The 18,177-nt window shown below is 45.8% G+C and overlaps 1 protein-coding gene across 2 annotated transcripts in view; it reads right to left on the reverse strand.

The window, feature by feature from the left end:
* The window catches only part of COPG2 (coat protein complex I subunit gamma 2), a 167,039-nt gene that overhangs the window by 70,570 nt on the left and 78,292 nt on the right, over positions 1–18,177 (reverse strand). For both annotated transcript variants that reach the window (XM_055421272.2, XM_088834668.1), the window contains exons 15-20: positions 17,013–17,088; positions 16,093–16,196; positions 15,465–15,590; positions 14,656–14,718; positions 13,865–14,004; positions 11,519–11,690 (exon numbers count right to left, since the gene is read on the reverse strand). In XM_055421272.2, the coding sequence (XP_055277247.2) occupies positions 11,519–11,690; positions 13,865–14,004; positions 14,656–14,718; positions 15,465–15,590; positions 16,093–16,196; positions 17,013–17,088 (681 nt within the window). The remainder of the gene's footprint in view (positions 1–11,518; positions 11,691–13,864; positions 14,005–14,655; positions 14,719–15,464; positions 15,591–16,092; positions 16,197–17,012; positions 17,089–18,177) is intronic.

Consider the following 18,177-nt stretch of genomic DNA (forward strand, 5'->3'; position numbering starts at 1 on the left):
AGGAACGTTGAGATGAGATCACGGCCCTTAGAGAAGGGCCAGAGAGGGAAAGGGAAGGAATGGATCACACGAGGAGCAGTCACAGGAGGGAGTGTGCACATGGCGGTCTCAACGCACCACCAAGGGAGGGTCACCTGCCAGCACCAGATGATGGAAAGTGATGGGAGGATGGAGAGGGGAGACAGCAGGAAGGAGACAGGCGGGTTATCACCAAGAGGAACAGTGAGAAGTGGGAGGTGGCAGGTAAGAATCCAGACAGATGTCAGAGGTGCCATCTGGAAGTTCACAGCATCGGGGCCAGCCAGTGGGGGCAGAGCCATGGAAGAGGAGTGGAAAGGGACGGGTGGCGAGCAGTGGGCGGGGAGCAGTGGCTACTCTTAGAGCCTCAAATGTTGTAGCAAGGGTGGAACTTTTCGGCCAGGCTCTTTATTACGGATCCAGTTGGGACAGGGTGGGAGCTGGGAGATGGGGTTTGGGGTTGGGGTGTGGGTAGAAGTTGACTGGGTCAGACAGGAGAGCAGGGATGAGATCAGTGGGGGTGGGAGTCGGGACACATGAGCCAAGTTCCAGGCACTAGGAATGTCATCTGCTTTAACTGAGCTTGTGGGCTGATCACAAGTCCGGTGTTGGGGGTGATGCCCACATTTAAGAAGAGTGGGGCTAAGAATGCTGAGTCTACCCAGAGAGGACAAAGGAGAGGTGCTGCAGGACGCGCCTGGTGGGCAGGGAAGATAGGCGGACAAGACAAGCACAAGGGCAGGGGCTCACAGATCTGAGAGGAGGAGGGATGAACACTGAAAGGGACACATGACAAGCACTGAGAAGAGGAGGACTGGACCAAAGATAACAGTCCAAGGCACAGTCTTGAGAGTCCCGAAATGTGGGCGCTGGGAGGGGTGTGCGGAGTGCGGCATGCAGAGGTGGGCGAGCCCAGTGCAGGAGAGCGTGGGGGAGAGGTGACGGGCCGGAGGGGGGAGGAGGACGGCAGGACCGGGCTCTGTGCAGGTCCAGACTGAGTGTGGAGGTGTTGCTGTGGGGGCAGGAGGGTGTGGAGAAGGTCAGAGGGCTCTGATGAAGGGAAAAGGAAGAGAATCAGAGGCCGAGGGTCCTCGAGAGCTGTGTCAGGAGAGGCCGCGACAGGGTCTGGATGGAAGCATGGAAGGTTAGTGCAGGGAGCGACACTGTGGGGTCACGGGGCCCGAAAGGTGAGCTCAGCCTGGCTCTGGAGCGTGGGCTGTTGGGCGGAGCGTGCGGGTTCAGCACAGCGTGTCCCAGTGCGAGGGAGGCAGAGACGACTGAACTGGGCTGAGCAGTGCAGAGGGGACTGCGAAGGGCGCGCAGAGCAGCAGAGACACTGAGTCCAGCTGGAGGGGTCACAGTGGCAGCTGAGAGACTGTCACAGGTTCAGGGGAGACTGCTCCTTTGCTCCGTGTGCAGTGACCACAAAGCAGCAGAGACCTGGAAACGGGGCGCAGGAGGAAGGAGGTCTGCTGCGTCGTCTCCAGCTGGTGGGAGAGTGTGGAAGGGGAGACAGTGAGGAAGGCGAGGCGATGGCACCCAGCAGGAGGGGCGTGCTGAGAGGGTCGGGAGCACACTGTGCCCAGAGGGAGCGCAGAGAGCGGGAGAGGGTGGGTGTGCAGAACCTGCCCCCAAAGTGGGCCAAGGGCAAGAGGACGCCCCTGCAGGAGCAAGAGCACAGCGCAGGTCAGGCGAGTGCGGAACTGGGAGAGGTGGGTGAGGCCAGCGGAGGGTGAGCTGTGGAGGCAGAGGCGCAGTGGAGAAGGGGCAAGGAGAGAAGAAACAGAGAGGACCCAGAAGCAACCACCTTCTCCAAAATGGCGGACCTGAAATGGAGGGTCCTTCTGGCTGTTTTCAGAGCATGGATCCAGTGGCGCACCGTGCGGACCAGGAGCTGAGAGTCAGCGCAGCAGCAGGGTCATGCCTCGGGAGGAGGGACAGATGGGGAGGACCTCGTGGGACTGGCAGCTGGCAGGGGATAGGATGGATGCTGTGGATGAAGCGGAGTATTTCTCAGAGAGCGGAAGAAAAGGCAGAGGATGGGGCAAGGAATGTCCAATCCCCACCCAGTCTGGACAGCAAGAGACAGGCATCTTAGGTAGCGATGAGGGAGCAGACTGGGCAGGCAGTCTATGGGACAAGGGATAGCAGGCACAGGAGAGGGAGAAAACCTCATGACTGCGGGGACAGCTGCTGATCTCACAGCTCCTAAAGAGTGGTCTGTGCGGTACTAAGGCCCATGGTGGGAGCAGAGCAGAGAGGACCAGCTGAGATGCGACGGCCTGGTCTTGGTGAAGACCCACGGCTCCTAGGAGCAGCTGGAGACAGGGGCCATGACGACTGGTGATGTGGAGGAGACGGGGCAGCACTGCACGGGGAGAGACGAGAGTGCCTGCACAGAAACACCGCAGGGAGCCCCGGGGGCTTGAGGATGGACTCAAGTGGATGGGGTCCAGTGTGGGTGGCGAATAGAATTGGCAGAGGAGTGGCTGGGACTTAAAGTGGTATCAGCAGTGCTTCTGTTATTTACAAGGGACCTCTAAAGGGTGGAGGCCTAGAATGTGGCAGAGAGACTCCTCACAAGGAACCAGGGGGGAAAAACAGGGACCTTCAAACCATAGGTCTAGTCAGAGAAGAAAAAAGGGGCGGCAAAGAGGCACAGGAAGAGCGAGCGGAGGGCAGGTGGTGGAGACTGGGGTTGGGGGCTCAGATCAGAAGCCTGGACGTGGGGACAGAGGGGCAGGCAGAATGGGACGGGGAACCAGAAGAGTCTTAAAGCACAGCTGAGAGGGAGAGGGCAAAGGGGAGATCCGAAGCATGTCATCAGGGAGTAGGAGAGCAAGGCAATGGGCAGGGGTGCATTCCAGGGTCCAGAGGAGAGGTGGGAGCAGTGGAGAAGGATGGAGGAGGTGGGAAGGTAGGGGCCTGGTGTAAATCCTGTGAGCAGTGGCTTGAATAAAAGGGAAGTGAGAAAAGAAGAGAGTGCCAGGCTAAGGAAAAGGGAGCCTAAAGGGAAACCGTGGCCCGAGCCATGGAAGGAATGAACGAGAGACAGCAGGGGGTTCTGGAGAGAAGGGGACAGGGCAGGGGATGGAAGGAGTGTGAGCTGGGAGAGCAGGTCCCAGGAGGGAGCAGCCTCTCTGGAGAAGGGATGACCCAGGGCAGTGATGACAGGCATCAGGGAGCACAGAGAGCAGACGATGGGCCTAGAGGAGAGGCTGACGCTCTCCCTGTGCCAGGGAGGGGAAGGGGAGGAGCGGATCACGTGAGGAAAGGTCACAGGAAGGAACGTCCACACGGGGTCTTGATGTGGCAGGACAAGGAGGGTCCCCTGGCAGAGACAGACCAGGTGATGGGAGGCACCTGGGGAGGATGGAGAGCAGAGGGCAGGGGAAGGGACACAGGCTGGACAGCAGCGGGGAGAAGAAGACAGATATGGCAGAGAGGCATTCTGGCAGACCGGCCACCCAGAAGGACTTTGAGTTACAGGGCGAGCCAGTGGGGGCTGAGACTTGTGGAGGGAGGCATGAAAAGAAAGGCGTGGCTAGCGGTGGGTGGGAACAGTGGCTGCTGCTGCAGCCTGGAATGTCGTGGCTAGCGTAGAACTTTTGGCCAGGCTCTTCACTACTATGGATCCGATCTGCTGGGGACGGGGTCGGGGGACAGAGTGGCAGGTGGGTATCAGGAGTGGGGAGGGAATGGGTTTGGGTTGGGGTCACATCAGGTTTGATAGAGCTGGACATGGGGATGTTTGGGATCAAGATGCAGGGGGAGGGGAGGTTATGAGCCAACTTCAGATACTGGGAACATCGTGTGCTTTAACTGAGCTTCTGGACTGATGAGACGCCCAGTGTTGGGGTGATGACTTCAGGTTGAGGACTGGGAGGACCAGTGAGTCCACACAGAGAGGACAAAGGGGAGTCGCTGCAGGAAGGGAGGAAGGGAAAGTCTGCTCAGTGGAAACACTGAGGGATAGGGAGACTAGGGGGAGGGCAAGGCTCCCCAGGGGGATGGTGTCACAGGTCTGAAATGAAGAAGGGCAACCTGGGGTAATGGACAGTGGCAAGTGCCAAGAAGGACAGGTCTGCACCAAAGAAATTGTCCCAATGCCTGAGAATCATAAGGGTGAGGGGTGGGGAGAGGAGTGTTGGCAGGGGGTGTGGCTTAACAAGAGAAGTGCTCTAATGCAGACTGGGGTTTGGGGCAAGTCAGGTGTCAGTGAGCTAACATGGAAGGGAATGAGGTGGTTCCAGGAGGACAGTGCTGGGCGTGTCAGGGGAGCAGTGCTGGGATCTTTGAGGAACTGGGCCAGTGGCAGCTGATGGGAGGCGTGAGGCGGGCAAGGGGAGAGGGCAGCCCAGAGAGGCAGGCTGGCCTTCCACAGCAGTGATTCTTCCCCGGGGTGGGGGGGGTGGTTTTCACCCGTGGGTGGGTTGGGGCATGGACCCCAAGGGAGGCCTATCAGAACATCTGGGGGTGAGCAGTGCTCTGCTCGAAACAAAAACAAACCCAAAAACATCCAAAAAGAAAACAAAAAAACATTCCTCAGAGATGCTGCTGATAGGCCGGCCTTGGGGGTCATGCATCCTCGGGTGAGAATCACTGGGGGGAAGGGCAGGTGGAAAGCTGGGCAGAGAGGTGAAGGGGGAGCAGAGGAGCCCCCGGGGTGGGGCAGAGGGAGGCATCAGAGTCCAGACCGTCAGACAAGGAGGAAAAGGACCCAGGACCAGGCAGACAGCGAATAAATGAATGTAGCCGACAAGGCACCTGAATGATGGGGGGTGGGGGGTAGGATGGGGGGGGTTTACTGTCAATGATTTGGGAGTAGATTGCAAGCATGGTGTCCCTGAGCTTAAGGTTTCAAACTCTTTAGTAGGGCCAAGGGAGATGGAAGTGATGACTGCAAGGAAGGAGTGTTGTGTGTATTTGTGCAGAGAACACCAGAGGGGATGTCCACATGATGGAAGGGGCAGAGTGGGTGGGACAGTTTATTGCAGAAGAGTGTCTATGGGAGAGTGACTGCGAGGAGGGCAGGAGGGCGGACAGCAGGACCAGGGCAGACAGCAGGACCAGCAGGTTGTGTGTATTTGTGCAGAGAACACCAGAGGGGACGTCCACATGATGGAAGGGGCAGCAGGGGTGGGTGAGGTTGGAGCGTCTGGGAGAGGTGACTGCCAGGAAGGAGGAGGAGAGCGGGAGGGTGGACCAGGGCTCTGTGCAGGTCTGGATGGAGTGTGGAGGTGTCAGGAAAGGGGCTGGCAGGTGTGGGGGCGAGAGGGTAAGAAGACGGTGAGAGCGCTGTGGTGAAAGGAAAAGTGGGTGAATCAGAGGCCGAGGCTCCCCGAGACCTGATCAGAAGAGACAAGTGTGTGGATGGAAACACGAAAGGTCACAGGGAGGGGCGACATGGGGTCCTGGCGCCCAGGAGGTGGGCTCAGCCTGCTGCGTGAGGGTGGGTTGGAAGGCAGAGCATGCGGATTCAGCACAGTGTATCACAGTGCTGAAGCAGAGAGGACTGAACTGGGTTGAGTAGAAGGTAGAGGATCTAGAAGGCTGCACAGGACAGAGAAGAATAACTGGAAGCTTCAGACAGTAGCCTCTTTAAAGAATGTCACGTGACTAAGGTTGGATAGTTTCTTTGCATGTGTACAGTAGAGAAGGAGTCAGGAGAGATGATGAGACCGGGCCTCAGGGGTAAGGGGATCAGGTGAGCATTCGGAGTCAGGTGGTGGAGGAGAGGAGGTCTGCTGGGTGAGAAGAGTGAGGAAGGCGAGGCGCTGGCACCCGCTGTCTGCGGTGGGGAGGAGTTGAGAGGGCCAGGGAGCACAGTGCGTGAAGTATGACAGCAAAGTGGCAAAGATGGAGCTGGATGTCCGTCCAGGAGCTCTGCCCCTGTGAGTGGGCCACGGCAGTGAGGAAGCCCATGCAGGAGGCAGAGGACAGCACAGTGGAGGCCATGGTGAAATATGGGAGAAGTGGATGTGGCAGAGGAGGATGAGCTGGTAGAGGCAGGGGGGTGTAGAGAGTGTTTGAAACAAGCCTGTCAGTGCAGAGCATGACTAGACAGAAGGTCAGACAGAAGCCTGAGGGACCTGAAAAGACAGGTACTTAGGGATGAATGGGGACAGCATACAGAGTCACTGCAGTCTGTGGCAGACCAAGAGCTGGCTACAGGGGAGCATGAGGGAGGCCCAACGAGAGAGAGCAGATATCAAGGAAAAGCCCGCTGCCCCTGCGGGCAGGTGGTCGGGGAAGGAGGATGGCGTGCTGAGGACAAAGCGGAGGCACAAGAGTGGAGAAAAGGCAGAGGATGGCTGAGCAAGGTTCACTCGCACTCTGTGCAGAGAGAGAGACTTCGGATTCTGGAGTGGCTGTGAAGGGTGAAGGTGGTGGGCCAGTGTTGAGATGGGTGAGGACAGTCAATGGGAAAAGAAAGGGACAGGCAGAATGGAGGGCGGGGACCTCATGGCTGTGTAAAGGGCCAGGGTAGTTAAAGGAGGCTCCACAGAAAAGGGGAAGACAGCTTCAAGAGCTCCCAATCTGGAATACCAGCAGAACTCATGGGCAGGAGGGCTACCGTATGTGGTATGGAGGCCAGACACTAGGTGCAGAATAGTGACTATAAGAAAACATAGGTGCCATCTGTTATAACCATGAGCAAGCACTGTTTTATGGAAAGAGAGAATGCAGAATGTTTATGGAGGGAGAGGCTACAACATGGTCAAGTACAAAGCAAAGGTGGTACGGTGCAGTCAACTGGATTTTTAAAGAACTGTATTTAGCACTGGGAAAATATAGCTCCTACACATACTTGATAAAGTGTTCATATGTTTGTTGTTTTTCTAATGAAAGTGAGCAAAGAAAAAATGGAAAGAAGTGGTTAAAGTGGGAAGTTAGTTGATAGTATACATATAAATCATTCTTGCAATTATTAAGGAACATTATAACAGTTATGATGCAGAGTGCTACCTGTTCAACTTGATCACAATTAATGAAATAAGGAAAAATGGGAGAAAACATAAAAAGAAATCATCACAAGGCAATTGGTGGCTGCCTGAAAAAAAATCTGTCAGGTAATTATGTCAGAGTGGGTGGATTCAAGAGGTAAATGGTCATATAGAAAGTCAAAAAACAAAATCTGAAGGGAGAGCATGAGCAGCAGTCCTGTAACATCAGTACTCCGGACATCCAGAGATGATGATGCATGCCAGAGGATGGGAGTGTTTTGAATAATAAAGAGTAGGTTCACATTTTCACATACTGAAGGCATTTAAAGGCCAGACTGTGAATCAAAGCTGGGGGCTACCAATAAGCAGAGGCTTTTTCTAAGGCTACAAGAGAGGAAAGAAGAAATGAGTGGATAGCCCTCGGTTACACTGCGTTCTGGAGAGATGTTATCATTCAAGAAAGGCACAACAAAGATGACAGCTACCAATGATGATGGTGAACATGAAGTAGGATAGGAAGAAAGGTTCAAAGTCAGCACAGAGGAAATGTTAAAAATTTCAGTGTTTGGGGAAAGGGCACTTGGTTATGAGATGAATGAACAAGTGAATGAGTGTCTCAGACTTGAACCGTGGCCAGTCTCTTTAACAGGTCAAATCTGGAGGAATATGGACTCTCTAGCTAGATTCATACAAATTCTAGTGATAAAGGGAATGGATATATTGTGGCTAAATAGTAATGTTCAACTTATCCTGCCTGCTTTTTTAGCTTTTGAACAAAGACTGCAGATTACGTGCTTAGCTTGGAAGAATGCAAGGTTTCACTAAGGATCAGTAATATGAATCCCAGTGAGTGGTTGGAGGTGAGTCAGGGTAAAAAGAAACTGAGATAAATTTTACTTAACTGGAATTATGGATTTAATTCGGAATGTCAGGAGTTAATATGATCAATATTGAACAGCAAATAATGTAATGGAAACAGCAGCTTCAGAGAAGAGTTTGGAGTCCATCAGAATCCTGGGGTAGCTCCAGTTAATATAAAGGTTTAAGGAGGTGTAGGCAGAAAGTTGAGAACTACAGTATGAATGTTAGGTATGTATCATATGAAAGAGTTGTGAATTGTTAGGTGGGAGGCAGCATCCCTAATGAAAGAGAGATTCAGATATGTACTGTTAAATGTGACCTTGGTATGGATATTTTCTGTTGAGGGCTATTTAAATTTGTTCAGATGGTTTGAGGTAAGAAATACGATTCTATAAGAACTGAGAGTTCAATAATAAAAGCAATATAGGGATTAGAATGGTTCTGAGTAAGTAATAAAACAAAAGGGTATGGTCATTACAGAGGTCCCAAGTAGGGAAAAAATTCATAGAATGTTGCATACATGTGTTGTTACTGGTGTAATAAACATGCAGAGGAAAGAAAGTTGTTGTGTGAGAAAGAACACTAAGAAAGTATGCTGCCTTGAAGGCTTTTCTGACAGTTTTTAAGTAAAGGGTAGTTGCTGGAGGACAGAAGATCAGTGGGACTAATTGAGACTTAAGATGTTGATTACTCTTTTTACAATTTTCCCAAGATTTCAAGGAAGAAGTTATGGTAATACTTGATGTTGAGTTTAAATTTTTTCAGATGGCATAGGTTTTTTTTGTACACTTTTATAGTAAGGAGAAATGGAAAGGTTTAAAGATAAAGAAAATATAAGAACAACTGACAGAATAATTTTCTGAGGAAATTGGTGGGTCTCTATATTTTGAACTGTGAATGGCTTGATTTTTAAAGAGTTAGGTAAAGGGAGAAAGTGGATAGTTTCAGAATACCTTCTATCTATTAAGTATTTACTATGTGTCTGGCACCAGGCTCATCACTTCACTTAATTTCATTTTATCCTTAAAACAATCCTAAAAAGTATACAGAGATCAAAACATTTGCCTATGATTAAGCACTCAGTGTGTAGCAGAGTCAGAATTCAAATCCTAATTTATCTGTCTCCAAAACCTATTTTCCTTCCTATTCTGTATAGTTTTCAGGTTGAAGGAAGGAAATTACAATCTATAGAATTTCTTTTTTCCTGTTTCTATGTGGAAAACATCTTTTCTGAGATGAGACAGGCAGAGGTGATGTATAGATCTTTACATGCTTGGTTAAGATTCAGAATATCTGCAACAGGAAAATGCTGAAAGGAAGGAATAGGGAAAAAAGACTTTCATTACCACCTGTGTCCTGGTATTTCTCTTCTATTCATTGCACAGCAAAGACTTTGGATTGGCCATAGGCTCAAAATTTCATAATTTCTAACAAAGACTAAAGAATAGAAAGGATTTTCTTTCCTAAGCAGGTAAATGATGGGTAAAATCACTGGTAAAATTAGTAAGTCAACCTACTAATTTTTTAAAACTTTCAAAGTTTTAAAAGTCCGAGACTAAATTTCATTTCTTTTATCCAAGATACAATCACAAGAGTTTATAACTGAGTTTGAACACCAATCAGCAAACCCTTTTGAATTTAGAAAATTCTCCAAATGCCAAATTTTTATAAACAAAATACGAACAACCAAAAAAAAAAAAAAAACAACAACCCACTAACAACCATCAGCCAAAAGAGTCCATAGCCAGCAGACCAAAAGCTGAAACCTCTGGGCTAATTTGTAAGATGTATGTTTAAAAAAAAAAGAAATTAACTCCTTAGTAAGGAGGGCTCGAACCTCCCTTATGCTTCCTGTGTTAGTTGAAATGTTTTCTGTTGTTGTTGTTGTTTTCTCCTATACTGTATGTGACTTCTGTAATTTCAATATTGTTGTTTTATGTATTTTTGATATTGTAAAACTGTATTTATTGTATTCTGTTAGAACCACTCCCTGGGATGTGGCACCTGAGTTATCAGTTATCCAAGTGAACCTGGGGAAATGGGAGGAGCTAGCATTCTCAATTGGGAAGAGCTTGATTCTTCAATGAGCTTAACATTTCGGTTCCCTCTAAAATTAAGTGACAAAGTAATGGCATTCCTTAAAAAACAGAAAGTTTGTGGGAAATAAAAATTTTGAATTAGAATTTTGAAATATGGAGAGGTGGCTACTAGAAAAAGAACAGAGTATCCCAGGATGATGGCAAAAGCCACAGGGCTACATTAAGACTGGGCCCAGATATTGGTTTAGAATAAGGTTAAATGAAACTAGCTACATAAGAGTACAGTCAGCTTAATTACTGGCTGGTGGACATTAGACAAATCTAACCAGAGGGAAATAGACCAGGAAAGAAAGTGAAGTTAAAAGGGAATGGAATAAGAGAAACCTCATAAAAAAGGGGTAAAGGAGATAAAGGTTAAAGTTGGATGGCCTAATGTTCAAAGGAGAAATAGTGGAGGCCAGATAGAAAGTGCCTTCCTACCCAGGGGGTTATGGATCCAGGGTGGCTGCAAATGCAGGTCCACCCAGGGCCAGAGGGAACAACCTGGGGTTCAGACCCAGCAATGGTGCCAACTTGAATCTACCTCGTGCTCGAGTTGAGTAGCCTGGTCTATCATCCAACACAGGTAAGATTAGGCAGGCGCTCCCGCAACCAATATCTAAAAAGGGAGTTGGGAGAGGGGCTAAAGGAAGACAGGTTAAGCCCCAAATGTAACTGAATGATGACCAGGGATAACTATTTACTAGTACTTTTACGATTTCTTGTAACCCTGTAACTTTCCCAATATTTGTTGGCTATATGTTTTTTCCTGTTATTAGTAGTAAAAATTGTTTTCTCTTGTACTAGTAATAAAAACTGTTCAAAATGTAAGTGCATTGTGTGTGCTTATTTCGGTACAAACTGGGTAACAGTTGTGAATACTCTGCAGCAAATATGGGAAGAAAAGAACTCAGGTGGGAAAACAGAGAAAAGAAATCAAGTACAATACTTGACATTCACAGGAGGTAGGTCATAAGGTCTCAGAATCCCAAATTTGTAACTACTGTTGATGCTAGCAGTTGGCTCTCCTTCCCATGCGTGCTGCCTCCCCACCCCAACGCTCCCAACCGAATCCCCAAGTGCCCACAGGTCAGGTAGATCACAAAGCCTTTCTCAACTGTGGATACACAAATGTTGGTTAAACCAGTCACTAGGCTGAGACATACTCTCAGACACTTGCCTTGTGTTATAGGACCCTTAAAACTATATTTTACGATGCCATGGGTCTACTAACTACAAAGTCCTTAGGCTGCCCTAAAGAAACATCAGGGAAAAGCAGGCCGTGATCCTTCATAGGGGACATCAGGGATGTGCACCCTCACTAGGTTGATACTGTTTCAGCAGAAAGTCTGAGTCCTGCTCTGGGCTACCACTGTATACATTCAGTTTCTCTTTTAAGATTAAATGTCCGGCATATTTTACTCAGAAACTTGGTTATATAATTAGTATTTCTGTAGCAGTAACTAACTTTATAACTTTACCATTCATTATCACTACATTTATTAATCGCAGAAAAGAAAGAAATTCTTGGACTCCAAATATCTGCCCAGACACTTCAGAGTTAAAGTGGCAATGCACTCCCAATCACATCTCTTGCATTCTGTGTATTAGTACCTGCTATTGAGTCATCTTCAGGTAAACGAACGAGAGTATAGCATACTCCTGGTTGATTGTAAGGCAGGCTGGGGGCTGGGATACAACACAGCACTTCATAGGACTCTGATGGCTCCACCTGCACTGTCACTTTCTCCAGTAGCTGGTCATTGAGAGTATTGGTACAGTCAAACTGAAAAGTCATCAAATAGGAAAGTTATGAAAAAGAACTGTTTTCAAGTAAATTGTTTCTTTCTCCCCGACTCAGTTCTGGAATCCATTAAACCTTCTTTCTCTAAACACCATGCATGTCTCCCCCTAAGATTTTCTTGAGACAACAAGGATAAGCTTATTCTTGAGGTCTTTCTCGTTTATATTACTCACCAGTCTCTTCTTGTTTCCTGAGATTGAGTTCTACCAAACAAGATGGTATAAGTCTGACAGCTGGCTGAGAATCAAATTGAAATCCAAGTTTTTGGAACAACACACTTAATTTACCCTGATATTAAGTGACGATCATTTTTTCACAGGTTATACTTTATGCTGTCCAACTTTTTCAGACATTTCAGTTTTATGTCCTTTTAAGTTTAAATCATCAAAAGTTTCCCATCACACAAAGGCATCTCTCTAGCTATGGAGTTAGGAAAGAAAACCAGAAAAATGCTGGCAAGCTGCTTCTCTATAAAAGGAACCAGAATCATAAACTAAAGTTCAGTCAGTTCAGTTCAGTCGCTCAGCTGTGTCCAACTCTTTGCGACCCATGAACTGCAGCACGCCAGGCCTCCCTGTCTTTCACCAACTCCCGGGGTTTACCCAAACTCATGTCCATTGAGTCGGTGATGCCATCCAACCATCTCATCCCCTTCTCCTCCTGCCTTTGATCTTTCCCAGCATCAGGGTCTTTTCAAATGAGTCAGTTCTTCACATCAGGTGGCCAAAGTACTGGAGTTTCAGCTTTAGCATCAGTCCTTCCAATGAACACCCAGGACTGATCTCCTTTAGAATGGACTGGTTGGATCTCCTTGCAGTCCAAGGGACTCTCAAGAGTCTTCTCCAACACCACAGTTCAAAAGCATCAATTCTTCGGCATTCAGCTTTCTTTATAGTCCAACTCTCACATCTATACATGACCACTGGAAAAATATAGCCTTGACTAGACAGACCTTTGTTGGCAAAGTAATGTCTCTGCTTTTTAATATGCTGTCTAGGTTGGTCATAACTTTCCTTCCAAGGAGCAAGCGTCTTTTAATTTCATGGCTGCAGTGATTTAATTAAATAAAATTTAATTTCACCATCTGCAGTGATTTTGGAGCCCCCCAAAATAAGTCTGTCACTGTTTCCCCATCTATTTGCCATCAAGTGATGGGACCAGATGCCATGATCTTAGTTTTCTGAATGTTGAGCTTTAAGCCAACTTTTTCACTCTCCTCTTTCACTTTCATCAAGAAGCTCTTTAGTTCTTCTTTACTTTCTGCCATAAGGTTGGTATCATCTGCGTATCTGAGATTACTGATATTTCTCCTGGCAATCTTGATTTCAGCTTGTGGCTTCATCCAGCCCAGTGTTTCTCATGATGTACTCTGCATGTAAGTTAAAGAAGCAAGGTGACAATATATAGCCTTGACATACTCCTTTTCCTATTTGGAACCAGTCTGTTCCATGTCCAGTTCTAACTGTTGCTTCCTGACCTACACACAGGTTTCTCAAGAGGCAGGTAAGGTGGTCTGGTATTCCCATCTCTTTCAGAATTTCCCACAGTTTCTTGTGATCCACACAGTCAAAGGCTTTGGCATAGGCAGTAAGGCAGAAGTAGATGTTTTTCTGGAACTCTCTTGCTTTTTCCATGATCCAGTGGATGTCGGCAATTTGATCTCTGGTTCCTCTGTCTTTTCTAAAACCAGCTTGAACATCTGGAAGTTCACAGTTCACGCATTGCTGAAGCCTAGCTTGGAGAATTTTGAGCATTACTTTGCTAGCGTGTGAGATGAGTGCAATTATGCAGTAGTGTGAGCATTCTTTGGCATTCATTGCCTTTCTTAGGAACTACAATGAAAACTGACCTTTTCCAGTCCTGTGGCCATTGCTGAGTTTTCCAAATTTGCTGGCATATTGAGTGCAGCATCATCTTTTAGGATTTGAAATAGCTCAACTGGAATTCCATCACCTTCATTAGCTTTGTTCATAGTGATGCTTCCTAAGGCCCACTTGACTTCACATTCCAGGATGTCTGGCTCTAGGTGGGTGATCACACCATCGTGATTAACTGGATCGTGAAGATCTTTTTCACTGAGTTCTTCTGTGTATTCTAAACTAAAGGAGAATTAATACTAAATCCCTTACCAGAGCCAGTTATGACACTTCTCTCACCTGGAACACAATGTGATTGGTAAACATGTGCTTGACACAACGAACAAAATATTCTGTCTCTGCTTCTGTAAGTTGAACAGGCTCAGAAGACTTGAACAAGGGTCCTAGATTCATAAACTCAGGAATGGCAGCCAGTTGCTCTATCAAGAAAAAAGGAAAGAAAAGAAGGAAGGAGAAGAAGACAGGGGAAGATATTACTCTGGGAAGCTAAAATGTTTTAAGGATACTCAACTAATAATATGTCCCCAAGCTTTAGTGAAGTAATCTTTTAAATAAGAGTTTATACAGTTAACTGGGCTTCCCTGGTGGCTCAGCTGCTAAAGAATCTGCCTGCAATTTTGGAGACCTGGGTTCAATCCCTGGGTTGGGATGATCCCCTGAAGAAGGGAAAGGCTATCCACTCCAGTATCCTGGCCTGGAAAATACCATGGACTGAATAGTCCAGGGGTCGCAAAGAGTCAGACACAACTGAGCGACTCTCACTTCACAGTTAATTACTAAAAGCAAAAAATAAAAAAGAAACTTAATTCCTAATTTCATAGAATTTGAGTCCCGTTAACCAAGATACAGGGTAAGAACTATATTCTCAGTAAGCTGACAACTGGAAATTGCCAAGTCCCACAGATTCCAGCAGTCCTAACAGCAGGAAGCTATGACAATAAATTATATTCAGTCATATAAAGATTTCCCATACTGAGAACTAATCAAATTGAATAAAAAGTGGTGGCCTTCATTATAGTTACAATGCCTAGGGAGCTGGGCTACTTCCTCTACACATCAAATCATCATACCTTGGAAAATGTCTTGCCTGGAAGGAGCCAACTTCTCGGGTTTAGTAGACACCAGTGTGATTTCTACAGAGACAGAGATGAGCAGTTAAGTGAGCTTTCTCTCCCACTATCAAGTCAAACATGCATACAGGAGATGAAGAAAAAAACTTGTAGCAGATATATAAGGAGCTATTGCTAAATCATACCAGGAGGTTCTCTGTCACCCTTTTTGGAGGGACACTCAAAGTGTATTTAGTGAACATACTTCATGAAATAAAGCAAGTTCTAAAAATACAGAATTTGCTTTAATGGACCAGAATATTTTTAAAAATTACTCTTAAAAGAAGGAACGGTTTATAAAACAAATCTTGTTATTCAAATAGGAAAAACTACTTATGTAGTATCAACAACAAAAAACTGAAAATGCTGAGGGCATAAGATCTTTCATTTTTGGTTTGAACCACTACACACTTTGTCCATTTATTTTTTTAAGCCTCCAAAAGAAAAATTAACTAAGAAATTAATCAAGATCAGAAAACAAAAATAGGTGACAACACAACTACTGCTCTGAAACACTGACAACTAACTTCAAAAGCTGTAACACTTAGCGTTAAAAAAAATCTTTCATTCTATGTCACACTTCATATTCTTGCTTTCATGAGAAAGTAAGGAAAAAAATTTCAAACCCTAACTTTAAAAATATCATTCATCTTAGTTCTATAAGATTTAGAAAGAGTAACCATTAAAAGAAATATTAGAAAAAACATGCCAACAGTGTATTTTATTGGTGTAAAACTATAAACAGTTTAAAAACAAAGTGTTCCCATTACCTGCTTTCTGTTCAAAGACAGGAGCCATAGCAAGAGGAATAGATTTCATATCAAAGGGCTTTTCTGAAGGCTCCAGCGTGTACTGGTATAAGGCTTTTTCCATCCCTGGTACAGAGACTGTTAGACCTATGAAACAGAAAACTCTCAGCACTAGAACTTCTTGCCAATCCTAGGATCCAGGCAGGCCCAGATTTGTAATATATTTATCTAAGCTTTCTAAAGAAAACTATAACCACAGATTTATAAGCTAAATTATTAAAGAATATAGGCACTTATAATTCCATCTGAGGAAGCACAGGAGCTGAGCATACGTATTTGCAACAAAATGGAAGAATGGAAGTATCTTCCAGAAAACAAAGCAACAGAGCCATGTGGAGACAAAGATAGCATAAGAAAAGGAAAAAAGGTAAACCCATCCAAGAGGGAGCTCAAAGAGAACCAGGGACAAGCAATATTCTTTGGACTTTTACATACTTTTAGGTTTCTCTAGAAATGGAAGTGCATTCAGAGACAGAAACCAAGCATTCTGCCTAGTGAAGCCAGCTCATATGCAAATCATGAGATATACTTCCAAGACACCACCTGTAGATCAAAGGTACATTTGTCTCCATTCTTGGCTCTCACTGACCATTGAAGATATATGTAGCATTCAGCGCCATCTGCCTCTGCTGCAGCACATTCAGATAGAAGGTAGCTCTATCCCGTACCTCATCATCAGTATCCATCATACACCTGTCCAGGGGATACAGAATAGGCATGTCATAGCGCTCTAAAAGATATCCAGAGCTTTACCACTATGCCTAACGGACACGGTCCAGGCCATCTGATACTACCATAATACAAGAGCTCAACAACAGCCAACAGTGGCTCCTAAAATCTCCATATATCCTGGGTATTGTTCTGAGTTGCTAAAGAAATGGTGTCATTATGAATCAGAAACACTACATAAGTAGGCATTAAAATGATTAGGAAGAACACAGTAGCATAAGATAGCAGTTTGGAGGCTGTTCTTTGATCTGCAACCACATGACCCTGGTAAAGATTTAGACTTCTACAAACTAAAAACTGGCAATATTAGACTTTCCAAGGATACTAAAAAGCATTCCGAACCGAGGCACTGATATTACTCAAATGGCAATTTGTTTTATTTAAACCAGCCAGCTTTTGGCTTATAATTTTTCTGCTTCAATTGCAAGATGTAATCACGGAGTGTTTGCTAAAGCAAGTCTTTTCCTCATCAAATAGGGAGTCAAGGAGACCATGAAAAGCTGGTATTTTCAACTCTACACAGTGAAGCTCTCTGAAGTTGGCCTCTGCTTTACAAATTGAGGCACATGTATTTGAGTCACTTTTTCAAAATCATGCATGAGAAATTAGAAGTCAGATTTTGTATGCACTTAGCACACGCAAAATTACCAAGAGTAGGGAAAACGCCATTTGCCCCTGACTTACTCCATCAGCTCTACTCTTAGGCCCTACAAGGCATTTGATATGGTACTATCTATTCAGTCACATGGCATTCCTTTTCTTAAAAATTCTTTTAGTTACCTTTGTAGCAGTACTAGGATGCTTGGGAGAAGATTTTCATTCTGAGCCCCAAATTTTGCCAAAGCACTCACAGCAGCTATAATGGAGCATAAAATGAAACAACATGAATACTGACTTCACAGAGTTAAGCGATAATTATTAAGAAAAAAATTAGAGGCGTTTCCCCATGTTTGGCTGACATAAACTCTCACTGTTTAATCGTGAACTTCTTATTTCCTTGATCCATTTAAGCATAAATACAAAGTGGGTCCAAGAGAGCTCTGAATAAGGAAACTCTCTATGCATTGAGGAAAAAAGATCATATGTGTTTCTTATATGGGCTCTTCTTCAGTCTGACTCCTTACAGAGGAGCCTGGCGGATTACAGCCCATGGGGTAGCAAAAGTGGGACACAACTTAGCGACTAAAGAACAACAAAACAAACTTCAAACAACCAACCCCCACACACAGGGGAAAAAACACCCAAAACTCTATTATTAAAAATCACTGGATCAACAAAGATTTATTGCTTACTTAACTTCTGTCAGGAGTTGTGCTAAGTGCTGAAGGTTAAAAGATAAAAGATGTAGTCCCTGACCTCAAGGAGTTGTAGTCTAGTGGGAAAGACAGGTGTAAATAGATAGTTCCAACATAGTAAATCCATAGTAGAACCATATCCTGGATACTATATGAGCAGAGAAAGGAACATTAAGTCAAAACTGGAGGAGATGACAGACAAGGAGCTCATACTTACTACCTGCACTAAAGCTTGCAGAACAAGTAGAGTTAGCCAGAGAAAAAGGCAGGAAAAGAGTATTTGAGGGAAAGAGAAGTGCAAAGTACTGAGGCCCTCAGGCCAGAGAAAAAAGTGTGGAATGATTCTGGGACTGGATGCAGCTGAGTAAGGCTGAAGCACTGGACCTGCGCTGGAGAGCAGGAGGAGACAAGTGAGAGATTAGACACAAAACAAAAATACGTTCCAGTTTAACCTCAAAATTATTATTAACACGAGTTAAATATAGGATGAATCTGTGTATCTGCAGCAGGGTGTGCTACACTAAATTTGTGAGCAGATTTTGTATGCAATGTCCATTTTGGTAGCAGAGTGTGGAGAATATACTGGATGTGGGTGAGAGTACAAGCAGTCGGACTAACTGGGCATCTGAAATGGATGGGAGCCTAACACA

Source organism: Moschus berezovskii, chromosome 3, assembly GCF_049115385.1.
Source record: "Moschus berezovskii isolate FMDL1 chromosome 3, NW_MosBer_1.0, whole genome shotgun sequence".
NCBI classification, from domain to species: Eukaryota; Metazoa; Chordata; class Mammalia; order Artiodactyla; family Moschidae; genus Moschus; species Moschus berezovskii.